A 16,733-nucleotide genomic window follows, 5' to 3' on the forward strand; every position below is an offset into this window, starting at 1 on the left:
AAGTTTTGATAGAGTTTACTTAATATAAAAGTATTGATTAAACATGGTAGATTTTAGCATTCATCAAAAAAAGTGCATTAAAACTGTAGAAATTGAAGAAAATAAAACTTTGCAAAGTTAGAGTGAAACAACCAAAAAGAGGCCTGCTTTTTTGACGAACCCCTAAATAGCCGTGCGTCATATTTGGGAAAAAAGTTTTGCAGTCTTCTACCGCTAGACGCTCAGTATATTTTCTCTGTATGTTGCAAAACAAGTTATTATTTCATATTTCAATTTTTAAGCATTAAATGTACTATTTTTAAGAATAAATGGATCGTAACTAGTAGCAATAAACTTAAGTACACCATTACAATACAAAATGAAGAAGGGATTACTTCAGAGAGCCTCAAAAAATTGGGAAGAGGAAATGAAATTGGGTAATAAATTTTTCCTTTAATAATAAACAATGTTGAGTGAGTGAGATGGAAATAAAGATTAATTAATGACATATTTTTATCATTTTTAGCAAATCTTCCGATGGACATAAAGGAAGAGCCGATCTTGGAATCAATTGATTTAAGGAAGAGTGTGTTACAATCAGAATCCAGTAAGATGAGCAGTACAAGCAGTAGTAAATCTGATAATGAAAATATTCCAGTAACATCAATGAGACATCAACGTAGAGTTCAAAGTATGATATCAGTAAGAAAAGATTATTCATATAAGTATACATCAAATAATAAATCTAAAGCACCAATTACTTCATCGCAAGAAAAATCATTCAATTGCCTTGACATTTCACAAAAAGTTTCACAATCATCATTTGGTGAACAAAATCAAAATGCTAAAAGAGAATTGGGAAATGCAACACCTGGGAGTAATAAGCAACATATGTCATCACATAAGGGATTAATTAAACGTAAGGAACATCCTAATAGACGTTCAATTAAACCTAATATATCGATACTTGAACGTCATGATTATGACAAAGGGCCAGCCAAGGTCATGAAAATAGAGAAACTTGTAAAAACAGATGATGAGGATGAGGATGAGGATATAGATACAAATTCCTCATGTAGTGCCATTGAAGATAATACTATTAAATCACCATTACCATTAAAATTGGAAAATCTCAAAGAATTAACCGTGCCAATAGAACGACTAAATATTGATGGAAATTACAAGAAAAGTTGTGAAGAAAAAAGTGAACGTGATGAATTGAAGGTCATTGTTGCGCATGAAGAAATTGAAACAACTCCTTCAACGACAGTTGTTAAACAGGAACAGAGTAGTAGTCCGGAAGCATCAGCATCACTCAGACAACCAACATTATCGACAGAATCAAAAGATTCACAAAATATTAATAAAATTAATAATAAAATCAACATAATATTTCAATTAAACGATAATACAAAGAGGAAGAATATAATCTTACATAGACGTACGCCGAAGAAAATGGTGCAAAAAATTACGATAAAGGAAGCAAATAATAACAGCCCAAAAAGTCAGTCGGATGAAGCTACTTTAGTACCTGATAAAATTTTGTGTACAAAATTCTCTCAAACGGAGGAAGTGCTGCAAAAGAGATTTAGTATGAATATGTCAATGACAAATCCACTAACGGATGAAATCACGGAATATTTATTCTTTGAAAACGATATATTGATAAGTCTTCAATCTAATACTATAAGTTTCTTTGAATATCATCGACTAAACTCATTGCTTAAAAAAGGCGAACCTGACTTTAGGCTTATTGATAGAATTAATCGACGACTTCATGATATTCAAGTTGATTCTGACAATAAATATCAACGGCTGTGCTACAATGATTCTAACTCACTGCCAATTTATCTCGAGATGAGGGCAAAACAGAAAGATCTCGACGACCCTGAAATGTGTCCAATTGCATTTCTGTACTGCAACATTTACTACATTGATCAAAAGCGGACGAAATTCTCATCTGTTCATTTAGATACTGTCAAAAGTATTGTACATGATATTAAATATACGACTGTTCCTCACAGCAGCTACTTTATTATGTCGTGGCATGAAAAGTCTACCGACATAAAGAGCAACATCACTGGTATTGTAAAATACAAATTGACTCCGAATTTAGACTTAGCCAAACTAGCGAGCATCCGACAATTTCCAAAACTGAGTTATCAAATAAAACAAATGTACTGTGCAAAAGGTAAGTGTGCTGTTTTTATTTCGTTATCTTGCTTCTACGAATCATGCGCGACGCAGATTGACTCATTAGCTTATCAATACGTAAATAATCAAATTGATTATGCGTTTTTAACGGACTTTGGAATTTTTAAAAAATTAACGTATTTTTTAAATTCAAAAATACAATATAAAAATACAATGGAAAATTGTGATAGTGTTAGTTTTGTTTGGGGCGAAGTTTGTCTGTATGACCACATACCCTGAATTTACGTTATAAGCCACTACTCGTTACTAAGCCACTGGCTTAGTAAAGAAATTTGACTCAGGAAAAATTTTGTATCCGTTAATAAGCCACTACCAAAAAGTCATTAATTAAACTAGATAAAATAAATTTTCCGATTTTAAATGACATATTCCATTAAAAACACACTATAAGGACTAGAAGAAATTAATAATTTTTAAGATTTCCATGAATTTTTTCGTTTTTTCTTCATTTGTTTACATTTTTCACTAAGCCATTACTCGTTATTAAGCCTTTTTTTGCGATTTTGAAAACTTTTTTCTTCCGATAAGCCACTGGCTTATAACGTAAATTCAGGGTATATAAATATTGGCAAAAATATTATTCGCTAAAATTTCAAATTTAAAAAATCTGTTAAAAATTCAAAATTTCAAAAGCCGCTGAAAATTAAGTCAAAGTTCAAAAAAATGCACCTTAGTCATCGTACACAGCACATCGACTCCGCAATGTTTTTCATTTCCTACTGTCTCGCACATATCGAAGAACATTCTCCTACAGACTTGTTTACATATATTTTTTTAATTCACAATTAACATGTCATTTGCTATTTTTAGATTCGCAACTTATAACTCTAGGAGATACACAGGTCTCAATTTTCAATTATGATCATGGTGATTTACTGATTTCATGGGATTTAATGAAAAACTATGGCATCAATTTAGCAACAATTACATTTGAAGAAGTAATAATAATGCAATTATATTCAATTGACTTGATATTAATTAATTCCAATTCCAATTTATTTTTAGAATTATTTCTTCATGGTTTATCTGACTGATGGAGACGATTTAAGTCCGAGAAAATTAATAGTAATTGGTATTCATAGACATGATAGTAATAGTCTGAAAGTCATACAAACATTGCCAGTTAAAATTGGACATTATGAGAAGCTCGTCAGTCGCTCTGTCACATCAACTAATCACTTGATTGCATCATTTTCAAGCGGAAGTTCATTAATGATGTATCTTGAGAATTTTACAGACGTTCATTTAAAACGCTCAGCTAGTGACACGACACTCATTGCACTCAATGATCATATACTGACGACATCAGACGATAATATAAGTAATGTAGGATTATGCCATTTTACCGAATTTTTCCTTAATAATTAAAAAAGTGAGCATATTGGCGATTTCTAAAAATCGATGACAGTTCTTGTGAAAAAAAAGAAGAGAAGATATTGATAATATTATTCACAATTTATTATTCATTTCATTATCCATCATTTAAAACAACCTTGTTATTTTCCTTTTGGGAATCAATCACAAATGACGTTCAAAATTGGATATCTAGACTCCCTCCTATTAAAATTTTAATAGACTTCTTTTTTAAATATTCATAAATGTAACTTAAGTAACCCCATTTTCATCCAATAATTTTGAACGTCATTTGTGAATGTGTCCTGGTGCAAAATATGAAAGAAAAAAAAATTGAAAATGAGATTTTTTTATTAAACGAATAAATCAATTAAGGACATGAAAAATTAATCAGTAAGCGTTTTGTGCATGATTTTCAGCATATTTTCGACTGGCATCAAAATCCTTGAATTAACTTAAATTACAATTAAATTTGCAGGTTTAAAAAAATGTGAGATTAAAATAAACGGATTAAAATAAATCCAGTCATCAATGAAATACGCCTACTTAAAAAAAATATTTTTGGCAATAGAGATTCGGCAAGAAGACTATTCCACGTCCTTTTTGGCTTGCCATTGTAAATAATCGCTTCTTGTTGCTGCTTCGTATTCCTGAACGAGGGAATCAACAACATCTCGAGAATCGTCAAGTTCCGATAAATTTTCCTTAAACATATCTTCTTTACGGAATTGATCGAGGAAAGCACCTCGTTTGCGTAACTTATCGTATTGATTTAATGCTCTTTCGAATAATGAGCAAATACTTGTGTGGTTTGCAAGCATCAGACCCGATACGCGATGACTGCTTTGTACGTATGGTGAGGATCTTGATAAAGCAACTTGAATGCTTGCTGGACCCCAAGGAATGAATTGAGCCAATTTACGTTCACGTATACGTTGAAGTGATTTATGGACTTGTGTCGGATCTACTTCACCTTGAATAATATTGAGTATTGAAATATAGCAGTGATGATTTGATTTGTCAGGTCCAGTTGATACCATCATATTTTTAGGCTGTAAAAGTCGTCTCATGACATCAAGCACTGTTGTCTTACGGACATTGACAGTATCAGTATCAGTTGTTAATGGAGTATATCCAGTCATTAAGAAATGAAGCTGTGGTGTTGGAATCAATGGTGCTGTTAATCCAATCAAATTATTGTTCATGTATGATGGATATCTTAATGTTGTTGTGCTTACTGACATGATTGTACTGACGAGAGTATTAATTTGAGTAAATGATGGATTCTCTAAATGTAAACGATCAGTAGCAATGCGATTTAATGCTGTATTATCAAGTACAACAACGCAATCAGCACAGCTGGTGAGTCTTCTTAGTGTAAGTAAGGAATTGTAAGGTTGAACAACAACGTCACTAATCTCATCTTGATTTGGAAAGACACTATAAGTCTGTACAAGTTTCTTTGGGAAATGATCTGATAGACGTTCCATTATGTAACTTCCCATACCGCTTCCAGTTCCTCCAGCAATTGAATGGCATAAAACAAATCCTTCTAAACTGTCACTTCCATCTGCTTCTCTGTCAATAATATCGAAAACCTCCTCTTGTAATTTCTCTCCTTGACTGAATCCACTTGCCCAATTGTTACCAGCACCTCCTCCGTCCTTTGACAAGTAAATATTTTCCGGATTATACAACTAAAAATTTGAATGGGCAAAATTAGCAATATGATTCATATACGATTAATTAAATTACTTTTGCATATTGTGACTGCATTATTGTATGAATAACTCGAGGCTCCAAATCTAGAAGCACTGCTCTCGGAATGTAATGATCATCATCAGCCTAAAATTGCATAAATTCTATTAAAAGATCCAGTAAATAATTATTAGTACTTACCTGATAAAAGAAAACATCCTTTCTATCAGGCCCGTCTGTAGCAAAGTCCTCAAGTACTCCTGATGGTGATATGCCATGTTCAAGACATAATCGCTTCCAAAATTCAAAACCAACTATCGGAATCCAGGAACAATAACTGTTTAAAACGACATACCAGAAATAAATCGCATTTTTACTTACTCTGATTGCCACATTGGCCTAATTGAAGTGTTATCATTTCACTTGGCATCTTTGCTTTTGATTAACTTAACAAAATCACTGTATTAATGCCTAATTTAATTAAAAACTTAACAAAGCTAATTCTTTATTTTTAAAGTATTTTCAAAATGCATTTTTGCAGAACAATCGTTTTAGCGCCTTTTTACGAAACACAATAACGGACTAATTTTAAATTTGAATTTTTCAAAGCCGTTATATTGAACTAAGAGTACAGAAGGATACAACTTTAGAAACAATAATTGGGTAGTTGAACTCTGTAGACACCTTTTCATTAGGTTCAGCCAGGGACTCAGCAATCTAAAATAACACAACTCAAACATTCTATTTTATAACATTAATTAATCACTGCTTTTATTCATTTAATATATTTTCGATGAAGGTACTAGACATGTCTACAAATATTAGTCAACAACTAGTCAGGATTACCTTAAATTCTATTTTTGCACCATTTGACTTCCATGAATGCAAATAAATTATTGCTTTTTCGAAATCAGCCGATGTATATTTGGTATATCCAATGTCGTGGCATTCATGGAAATATTCAATTTTGAAGAACAGAAGAACTAGCTACAAATGTCTATAAATAGTCTAAATTGAATAACACTTGAAACAGTAATAAATCACTTGATGTTCTTTATGACTACTTATTTTTTGCACTGATTATTTTTAAATGAAGTGAAATGAAAAAGGAAGTGAAAAGGAAATGAAAAAAAAGTTTAGTTCCAACAACTATCATGAATCGATAAGAATCAACATTGATTTGATGGGATATATCATGTCATGGATAAGTGAAAAAATCATTGCATGTTATAAATCACTTTTCGTTTCCGTTTTCGTCGTTCCTTATCCTTATCTGTCTTGCGTCTTACTATGAATTGATTTCGGCTTTATGAATCACAAACATGCTCTACATTCTGCTTCAGTCAGTCTGAATTTATCCATCTACCTCTACGTATCTATAATTCTATGCTTCTTTATGCTACTTTTATGTCGAAATTTTGAATGATATGATGAGTCCAATGCCAATGAGCAATGAGAAATGGAAGTGATCAAACAAATTACTGTGCACCTTTAATAACTGAAACATTTAAAGATTTTCTTAATTGTTTAAGTTGTTTCAATAATTTGCTTTTTTTACCATCGCCAGCTATTATACCCTCAGCAAGTAAGTAAATCTCTCGGACAGTCTCAGCACTTTTGAATCGAGCAATTTTTGGATCTTCATCCTTATTTGCTGTCTTTCGTTTCATTTCTTCTGGTGACATTGGCAATTTTATTTTACCAACCATTGCTACTTCCTCCTTCTTTCCATCTCCATCATCCTGACGATCCTCAAATGATGACATATCTGATGTCAATTGTCCTTTCAATTTACTGTGGAATAAAACATTAAGGAACAGTCAAAATAGTTCATCATTAGTCTCACCTTTCTTCAGCCACAGTCAATAGATGTTTCTCCTGATTTTCTTGTTCCTGCTCTAGAATCTTTCTCGTCCTTAAGCTTTCCCTTTCACTCAACAAAAAGTTCTTCAAGTCAATTTCACACTCAGTGAACTTCCTGCTTTTAATTCTTGTCATATCCATAATGTCAGCCTTTTCAGGATCAAAGATGTACAACGTATGTTCTTCAAGCATTTTTTCACGATCCTTTTTCGTTTCAATTTCGTTGATTCTCTCTTCTTCTGCCATTCTCAGTCTATCTCGTTCCCATCGTTTGCCTTGCTTTATCAGTTCCGTTGCATTTTTTTGCTTAACTGTCATCAATTTCTCTCGTTTACTCATCAGTAAAGCATTCGTCTTATTATTTACCATAACAATTGGATGTTCACTAATCTTTTTGGAACCTTTTCACCTCCTGCATTTCCCATTCGACGAGCTCTTTCCAGTTCCGTTACCTGACGAAATTTAAGATTCTTTAATGACGATTCATTGGATTTAATTGACATTATTAATGTTTTGGATATGAAAAAGCACAGAAATAAAGGATAAAAAATGAGGAATGAACTTTGGCTGTTCTTCGTTGTCGATGAAGTTAGTAAATATTGTGAGACATGACGAATGACGAAAGGGTTTTTAGAATTGAGTTGAAAAGAAGTGAATAATGATGTAGAAAAAATTGAACGACATCAATCACAAAAGTTATAGCTTAGCATTCATCGAGCATTTACGTAAAATGTCTTCGTATTCCATTTTGTACTTCTTCCTACTTCCAAAATTGAACGTAACTGATTCACGTGATGTATTAAAATGAAGGAGGATTTTTGGATATGGATATGCTGATACCAGGCAGTTATCGACAATAAAGTACACAAATAAGTCAATATGTGCTGTGCTTATATTTACCAATACAATACTTTGTGACGTGAACAGGATCCTTTCAAGGTCTTCAATGTCTTCTGGCGGATTCAATAATTTTTGTAGCTGTTTCTCCACTTCATCAGCCTGATTTTCGTCGTCAATGTTATTGGCAATGAATTTTATGTTCAATGATGATGATTAAGGTAGTCAAAAGGAAATCAATCTTACCTCACGTTTGGATATCCGTTTCAACAAAGTCTCATGATAATCCTCTTGAATTCGCTTCTGTAGATCTAACATGTACTTCCTATCCGTTAATCGAACAATACTAAAATGGAATGGAAAATGAGTCCAATGAGCTCAACGAGTCGACACCAACTAAATTGCAGCAAGGCACGAAACAAATGTCGAAATTTCTCACCTGCTCCCCATCAATCGCTCTAATTTCTGAGCAACCCTCGGTAGGTTGAAGCTATAATGTGTGAGAAAGAAATGGAAGAAGAATTAAAGACTTTAAAATTGTTTCCAACTGCTGCTCTACATTCTCTCAGCTCATACTACACACTCATGAGCAATTCTTCCTCTTTTAAAATTGCCCGTGAAATCACGAAAAGCTTTTGTTTTTGCTGCTTGGATGTATATCCACAGAAAATCAATTCTGACTCAATACATTTCTCTTGCCTGTGTTTTTATTTATTTATTCTCATTTCATTTCCATTCGTTGTCTATTTGGGGTTGTTTTCATGTGAAATACATCTGGCTTTGTTTTATGTGAATTCAGTGCATTTGACATGGAAATTTATACTCTTTTTTGGCAATTCTAATGGTTCCTAACTCGTTCTTTATTGAGCATTTCATTTCACTTTCATTACTGTGGATTAATGTGCTTTAAAGTTGACTTACTCATAAACAACTGGATCCTCAACCCACCATTTTCTTGCCACCTTCTTCTTCATTGTTCTTGTTCTTGACTTTTAAAGAACTGTGAGGATCTTGAACTTGACAAAAAGTTTCTTCTTCTTCCTAACTGAAGCAACAAGCACGAACAATTTGAACTTTTTCTCCCAAAAGCTTTCTTTGTGTGTGTAGAAAAGCTCACTATTATTAAATTTTCATTTGAACTCACCTGCAGTCAACAAGAGGTCCAATACTCATTGGAATGACATTCTTCTTAAGCTTTTTGGACTTCATCCTTTTTGCGAAAATTCTTCTCGGAACATAAAGCTTCTTATCGTCATTTGATCCTTCCAATGTGCATTTCCTACCAAGTTTTGGTTTTGGCTTTTCCTTGTCATTCACTTCCTTCTTCTTTCGTGTCATCTTTGGTGTTAATTTTGGTGGTTTCGCACTTGCTTCTTTAGAATTTCTGTAATTATAACAATTGACACAAAGAAAGTTCTAATTAAGCTATAAATTTCAATTTCGTTCCTCATAAAAAGCACTTCACACAATTTCTGTTCATTTTTTGCTCTTTTCTAATACTGCACGCGATCCTTGTTCCTTCAATGAACAGCAACAATCGGAATTTTTATAGCACAAGTTGAAAAAAGTTTCAAGCTGTTCCTGCTTATAAGCAATTGAAAGTTTTTCATGCATTACACAGCAACCGCATACCTATCTTGATTCTTTGATGATTTAGTTCCTTCATCAAGTTCTGAAATTTCTTGTAGCCAAGTTCCAACACGTTCTATATCCTTATTTCCTGCATCTTTTGTGACTGGATTCTTTTTGTCCACTAAGGTGTCCAAATTATTCCAAAATTCTCCTTCATTCATTTCACACTTCCTTACTGGATGTCAGTGCTGATCTGAAACACTCGAAAGCTTTCAATAAAATGAGCATGAAATTTGCACTTGCACAAAATAAGCAGCATGAACACGTGCCAAATAATAATTTTGAACTAATTTTACAATTTCATTTCCACTTAAACAGCATATCCACCTACATATTTATTTCTAGTGCCATTCTCAAAACCTTTCAGCATTACTCACATGTTGGTGCATGTTAACATACTTAAAAACATTAAGTTTGATGCTCTTGACATGAAACTCAGTCCTCATTTTGACTCTGTGCATTTATTTTTAATCCACAACAATTTCAGTTATAATATTCGATACCTGGATATTGTTGGATATAAAAAACAAATTGAAATTGTGAAATGGAAGTGAAAAATAATTTTTGAAAGGCACGGACGAAAATCAATAAGTCAAAATTGAGTTCATGACTATTTCCTATTAATCAATTTGCAATTTTGTTGCCATTTGCTTCATTTTATGCTCATTTTAAGGTGTTTTGAATGCAATTTAATTTTATGGCATTAAGGCTGCTCGATAACAAAGTTCAAAAGTAAAATGCAAATATGAAAATCGAAAGTTTCCCAAGCAACAAATCTGTCGGAAGTAAAACAATGTTTCTCACACATGTTTTGCTTCCAATAATTCATCATTAATCGATTCAGCCTTCGATCAAAACCGCACGTGCTTGATTCTGATGAAATTTAATATGCAAATTTGTGGACTTGCTTGAAAGTTGAAAATTTAGTGAATTCTGGATGTTTGTTCCTATTGGAAAATTCATTGTAAAATGAACTCAGCATCACAGCCGACCTTGATTGATACAATCAGAGCATTTGTATGTCATTCTCAATGGTGAAATTCAAAGTCAAACAGTGCGCAGTGATGATTTCAAAAATATTTATTGACAGTCATTTCTTCCTTCAATTAATCAGTAATAACTTCATTTAGCGTCTTAATCAAGTTCTATTTTGCACACAATGGAGAATTAATTATTAAACTGCTTATTGTTCCTTAATATTCAATGAAAAATTTCAATATAAAATCGAAGTAAGTTGCTGGAGATCCATCATTTTTATCAGAACTTCCAATTGTAAAGATGAAGTTTATTGTAACATTTACATTCTGTGCATTAGTGTCTTATACTTACGCTATTCATAATGGTGCAGCTGTTGAGCCAAACAGCATTCCATATCAAGTTCTCTTATTTGTTCATCGTGATGGTAAGATCAGTAAATGTGGAGGATCCCTTGTGAAACCTGATCGGATTCTAACAGCAGGTAAGGAACCTAAAACTCATCCTCAATATCCATAATCAAACAATGTTTTGCTTCCAGCTCACTGTTTAAAAGACAGAGACTACGTTGATGTCTATGTTGGAGCTCATCATGAACACAACACTCATGAGAAATCTCGTCAGTTCCGGAGAGTTGAGTCAAGTGATTTGTATCCACATCCATTATGGGGTCATGGCAAGGGATATGATGTTGGAATCATTAAACTTTCACATCCATTCAAACTCAATGAATATGTTGGCTTAGTCAAATTACCATATGGACTTGAAGATACCTCCTTTGTTGGTGAACATGCTCTAGTTTCAGGATGGGGTGAAATTGGTAAGTCCTTTGTCTTCAAAAGTGCTTCCTTAATTAAACCTATTTAATACCTAGACAATGCACATGATCACGTTGGAGCACTTCATGCTGTGACAAATCCAATCATCAGCAACTATCATTGCGCAAAGGAACACATAAGAATCGATGATGGAAATATTTGTATGTCTGGTAAGGAAGGCAGAAGAACTTGCGGTGGAGATTCTGGTGGACCTGTAGTAATTAAAGATGATGGTCAACATATTCAAATTGGTATAGTCAGTAAAGGAGAAGAAAGTTGTGGAGGCGTCCATCCTAGTATCTTTACACGAGTCACTTACTATTTGGATGACTTCATTACAGAGAATTTGGAATGAATGCAGATTTGAGATTTTGTTGTTTGTTTTGATTATGTTGGATATTGATAAATAAAGTAATTGAATATTTTATTGTATGTGCTGATTTTTATTGCTGATCATGAATATACCTGATGCTGACTCTGATCTAACAGAACCCGATTTCTGGTCGCATGCTATTTTCAATGTATATATACATCTTCTGTATCATGCATCTTCACCCTTAACTACTGCACCCTCTATGATACACCGCTGATAGGCAATTGCAGGAATCCCATTCAAACCCTACTTCCATCTATCATATTACAGTTCATAAGACTTCAATATATTTGATGCTAAAATTATTTATAATCAATCTTACAACCTTCAGTAAAAGCTATGCATACTTGCCTAGCATTTAGATAAAACATTATAAATTGATTAAAAAGCTCTAATTTGCATTTCGATGAATTGGCAAGTGATGGGAACTGAATTATTGAAATTGTTATTTCACAAAGAAGTGCTGATATAAAATCGAAGCAAGATGCTGGATGCTCATCAGTTGCAGTAGAGCTTTCAATTGCAACGATGAAATCAATTGTGTTATTAACAATCTGTGCCTTAGTGTCTTATGCTTACGCTATTCATAATGGTGAAGTTGTGAAGCCGAACAGCATTCCATACCAAGTTCTGTTGCTAGTTTACCGTGATGGTAAAATCAGCAAATGTGGAGGATCTCTTGTTAAGGCTGACCGCGTTCTCACAGCAGGTAAAAATCTACTTAAACCTTTTTTAAGGCATTAATATTAAAATTTGTTATTTCCATAGCTCACTGCTTAAAAGACAGAGATTACGTCGAAGTCTTTGTCGGTGCACATAAGCTACACGATCGTAGGGAGAAATCTCGTCAGACTCAAAAAGTTGAACCAAGTGCTTTATTTCCACATCCATTATGGGAGCCTGGCAATGGATATGATGTTGGTATCATCAAACTTCCAAAGCCATTTGAACTTAATGATGATGTTGCTTTGGTCAAACTGCCTTATGGACTTGAAGATAAAGATTTAGTTGGTGATATAGCTAAAATCACTGGATGGGGCGAAATTGGTAAGTCATAACATACCAGATTGAACTATATGCTCAACTTAAACTTCCAGATGATGAACATGATCATGTCGGTCCACTCCGTGAAGTTGAAAATCCAATAATCAGCAATAAGGAATGTGAAAAGCACATCAAGATCGATGCTGGAAACATTTGCATGTCCGGAGAAGGTGGACGTAGAACATGTTCAGGAGATTCAGGTGGTCCATTGGTCATCAAGAATAATGGCGAAATCATCCAAGTTGGTTTGACCAGCAAAGGAGAAGGAGGCTGCAGTGGTGTGCATCCAAGTGTCTTCACACGTGTTACTTACTATTTGAATGACTTCATTAAAGATAATTTGGCATAAAGTTACATCCACAGTCATTAATATTGTTGTTGTCCAAATCATTTCACTAATTAAATAAATAAAGGAAATTTAATTAGCACAATCACTGTTTTTCGCAAATTAATGCATGTGTATAGTCTGTGATAAATTGAATTGATAACAGTAATGAATAAGTAAGTGCATTATTATCATAATTTTCAGATGATGTTCTATTCTCTATTAAATTACTCACACCTTGCTGATTTTTTTTAGCATAAATTGTGAATAATATGTAGACGTGGATGTTCTGTCTATTTGTACATGAATCTGAATTTTTCTAACCGAGCAGCAAATGCTTGACATTGATAACTGTCTATAGCATTGGTAAGCAATCTTTTGTTTTATACTGCACATCTTGGTGGTGAACCTCGACTGAATTCGCACACGACATACGGTTCATGCAATTTTCAGTGTGCCGCAACACAAAGGTTGCCCACCACTGATCTACAGACATATATAGACTGTCTTTTGGATGTTATCTTAGGTCCTATTCGATGATTAACGACCAAGCGCCTGACTGTATGCTAGAGAAGCAAAGTGATTAGATGTCACGAGGTCAACCTACCCTAATCCACAAATCCCTAGATATAATATTGAAGCTGGCTAACATTTCTAAATTCAACTGTGCCTCTCGGGTCAGTAATTGCTACACATAAGATTCAATGTCACTCAATGCGCTTTTGTCACCCATTTATGAATGCTTTTCAGTAAAAAAGAAAGAAAATTTGATAGACTTTTTGTGATATGAACGTGCTATAAATTAATGCTCATTGTGAATCCACTTACATTTCACTTGATAAGTATCTTTTTTTAAATAAATATGTGTGCATAAATAGAGAAAATATAATTGACAATATCTTAAAAAGGCTTTTAAATCAGTTTTGATTTATTTTGTAAATCAGTTGCTTGTCAGCTCTTCAATCGTGATGGACGTGTCAACAGAAAAGTCATTGAATTATTTTACAGTCATAGACTATGGAGTTTTTGTTGCGATGCTTCTACTTTCGGCATTAATTGGTGTCTATTTTGGGTTTATATCCAAAAAGAAGCAGAACAACACATCAGAGTATCTGCTTGGATCAAAGAAAATGGGATTCTTTCCTGTTGCTGCATCTCTCATTGCAAGTCATATTTCTGCATCGACCTTACTTGCTCTTCCTGCTGAAATTTATCATTTTGGATCTGAGTACATTTGGAGCATTGCTTCTGCCATTTTGGTAAGATAAGCTTCAGACTTCCTTAATATTATACCTTATTAATATTTCAGACAGGTTGTGCTCTGATTCATGTGTTTTTGCCAGTATTTTATGGTCTACAAGTGACTTCCGCATTTCAATATTTGGAATTAAGATTCAATCGTAATGTGCGGTTAGTGGCCAGCCTGATTTTCGCGCTTACTGGAATCACCTTCATACCTGTTGTTGTGTAGGAACAGATTATATGCTATAAATACAGCGAATAATTGCCATTTCTGATTAATTAACAGATACGTACCTGCATTAGCCTTATCGCAAGTTTCAGGCATCAATCTCCATTTAATTACAACATTCACAAGCATTATTTGCATTTTCTACACAACTTTTGGTGGATTAAAAGTAAATTGCTGGAATTAATTAATGTAGAGCAGCTAGTAACATTCTTATCATTAATTCCATAGGCCGTCTTATGGACCGATACTTTGCAGCTAATTATGATGATCGGTGGAATTGTTTGTGTAATGTTTCTGGGACTGAGTCATCAAGGTGGATTTTCTGAAGTGCTTAAAACTGCATACGAGAATGGACGGTTGGATCTCTTTAAGTAAGTCTAACTTTAAAGCTGTTGACGGTCCTTGACATTATAATTGATTCCCCAGCATGAATCCATCTCCTTTTGTAAGGACATCATTCTGGACTTACATCATTGGATTATCATTTGGATGGACAGCAAAGTTAGGAGTCAGTCAGTGCTGTGTTCAAAGATTTCTTTCAGTTCCAAATATACATGTAGCAAAGAAAGCAGTCTACGTATTTGTTATTGGATATAGCTTAATTAAGATTACATCTGTAATGGTTGGCATAACTATTTATGCTAAATATGCTTCCTGTGATCCAATAATATCCGAGAAAATTCAAAAAATCGATCAAATCCTTCCACTTTTTGTAATGGAAGTAGCGTCTAAAATACCCGGACTGCCTGGAATATTCATAGCTGGAGTTTTTTCAGCTTCATTATCATCAATGTCATCAAATTTGAATACAATAGCTGGAGCTCTTTATGAGGATTTTATTAGACATAAATACCCAAATTTGTCTGAAAAGCGAGCAAGTGACATAATGAAAATATTGGTCTTAATAATTGGAATCATTTCACTTGGTCTAGTTTTTGTTGTCGAGCATATGGGACAAATATTTCGTGTCTGTTTCACAATCAATGGACTTTCTGCTGGCGCACTTTTTGGATTATTTACAGCCGGGATGTTTTCAAAGACGATCAATACTAAAGGTGTGATCACTGGAGCTATTTCCTCAATTGTAGTGCTGACAATAATCATCCTTGGATCTCTAGCTCTTCCAAAACCAGTTCCATTGCCAATAAGCACAAGTGGCTGTGATTATCCATATAATAATACAATGGTTCCTTCAAATTTGGATGACAAAATTTCAGCAGATAATATCCCAATAATCTTCAAGTTAAGCTTCATGTATTACATCCTGTTAGGTACAATAGTTCTATTCTTAGTGGCAATTCCTGTAAGTCATATGACTGGAAATTGTGAACCATTTGATGAGAGACTTTTAGCACCAATTTGTCGTAGTAAGAACTGGAAGGAGAAAAGTCGTAAGGAACTAGAAAGTAAAAAAATGGCAAAAAGTGATCCAATTTATGAATTAAAAAGTGAAGTCATTAAAAGTAATGATAGTAAGGATGAGTCGTGATAAAAGGCAATAAACTCCTTTGAACAGTTCAGACATGAATGTAAGAAACTTATTAATGAGCTTTTGATTACTTTTATCACGAAGTTGTTCCTTATTTGATTATTAAGGTCTGAGAACTATAATAAAACAGCTTGAGAAGCCTTTGACACTTAAAATTGCATTTTTCATGAACCACAGCAATTCAAAACACCTTAAAATGAGCATTAAATGTAGCAAATGGCAACAAAATTGCAGATTGATTAATAGGAAATATTCATGAACTCAATTTTGACTTATTGATTTTCGTCCGTGCCTTTCAAAAATTATTTTTCACTTCCATTTCACAATTTCAATTTGTTTTTTATATCCAATAATATTCAAAATCGAAATATTATGACTGAAATTGTTTTGAATTAAAAATAAATGCACAGAGTCAAAATGAGGACTGAGTTTCATGTCAAGAGCATCAAACTTGATGTTTTTAAGTATGTTAACATGCATAAACATGTGAGTAATGCTGAAAGGTTTTGAGAATGGCACTAGAAATAAATATGTAGGTGGATATGCTGTTCAAGTGGAAATGAAATTGTAAAATTAGTTCAAAATTATTATTTGGCACGTGTTCATGCTGCTTATTTTGTGCAAGTGCAAATTTCATGCTCATTTTATTGAAAGCTTTCGAG

At 33.5% G+C, this 16,733-nt stretch overlaps 5 protein-coding genes across 5 annotated transcripts; 4 read left to right on the top strand and 1 right to left on the bottom strand.

The window, feature by feature from the left end:
* Nucleotides 1-195: 195 nt before the first annotated feature.
* LOC139089576 (uncharacterized) lies at nucleotides 196-3,936 on the top strand. Its single transcript, XM_070639141.1, has 4 exons — nucleotides 196-416; nucleotides 506-2,170; nucleotides 3,004-3,131; nucleotides 3,199-3,936. The coding sequence occupies exons 1-4, from the start codon at nucleotides 359-361 to the stop codon at nucleotides 3,559-3,561; spliced, it is 2,214 nt and encodes a 737-aa protein (XP_070495242.1). The 5' UTR covers nucleotides 196-358; the 3' UTR covers nucleotides 3,562-3,936.
* Nucleotides 3,628-5,760, bottom strand: LOC139089579 (tubulin gamma-1 chain). The gene is made up of 4 exons (XM_070639143.1): nucleotides 5,626-5,760; nucleotides 5,446-5,558; nucleotides 5,302-5,391; nucleotides 3,628-5,243 (listed from the first exon to the last, which is right to left on the bottom strand). Exons 1-4 carry the CDS (start codon nucleotides 5,672-5,674, stop codon nucleotides 4,134-4,136), a joined length of 1,362 nt encoding a protein of 453 aa, XP_070495244.1. The 5' UTR covers nucleotides 5,675-5,760; the 3' UTR covers nucleotides 3,628-4,133.
* A 5,094-nt stretch (nucleotides 5,761-10,854) lies between these two features.
* On the top strand, nucleotides 10,855-11,724 carry LOC139089527 (brachyurin-like). Its single transcript, XM_070639081.1, has 3 exons — nucleotides 10,855-11,035; nucleotides 11,093-11,371; nucleotides 11,426-11,724. The coding sequence occupies exons 1-3, from the start codon at nucleotides 10,855-10,857 to the stop codon at nucleotides 11,722-11,724; spliced, it is 759 nt and encodes a 252-aa protein (XP_070495182.1).
* Nucleotides 11,725-12,270: 546 nt separating this feature from the next.
* LOC139089528 (chymotrypsin-like) lies at nucleotides 12,271-13,135 on the top strand. The gene is made up of 3 exons (XM_070639082.1): nucleotides 12,271-12,451; nucleotides 12,511-12,789; nucleotides 12,840-13,135. The coding sequence occupies exons 1-3, from the start codon at nucleotides 12,271-12,273 to the stop codon at nucleotides 13,133-13,135; spliced, it is 756 nt and encodes a 251-aa protein (XP_070495183.1).
* A 934-nt stretch (nucleotides 13,136-14,069) lies between these two features.
* Nucleotides 14,070-16,226, top strand: LOC139089409 (sodium-coupled monocarboxylate transporter 1-like). Its single transcript, XM_070638950.1, has 5 exons — nucleotides 14,070-14,370; nucleotides 14,421-14,578; nucleotides 14,640-14,748; nucleotides 14,811-14,953; nucleotides 15,009-16,226. The coding sequence occupies exons 1-5, from the start codon at nucleotides 14,080-14,082 to the stop codon at nucleotides 16,069-16,071; spliced, it is 1,764 nt and encodes a 587-aa protein (XP_070495051.1). The 5' UTR covers nucleotides 14,070-14,079; the 3' UTR covers nucleotides 16,072-16,226.
* The last annotated feature ends 507 nt before the right edge of the window (nucleotides 16,227-16,733 follow it).

This window comes from Chironomus tepperi, unplaced genomic scaffold, assembly GCF_022539635.2.
Source record: "Chironomus tepperi strain 1889 unplaced genomic scaffold, CSIRO-AGI_Ctep_v1 contig_177, whole genome shotgun sequence".
NCBI lineage: Eukaryota > Metazoa > Arthropoda > Insecta > Diptera > Chironomidae > Chironomus > Chironomus tepperi.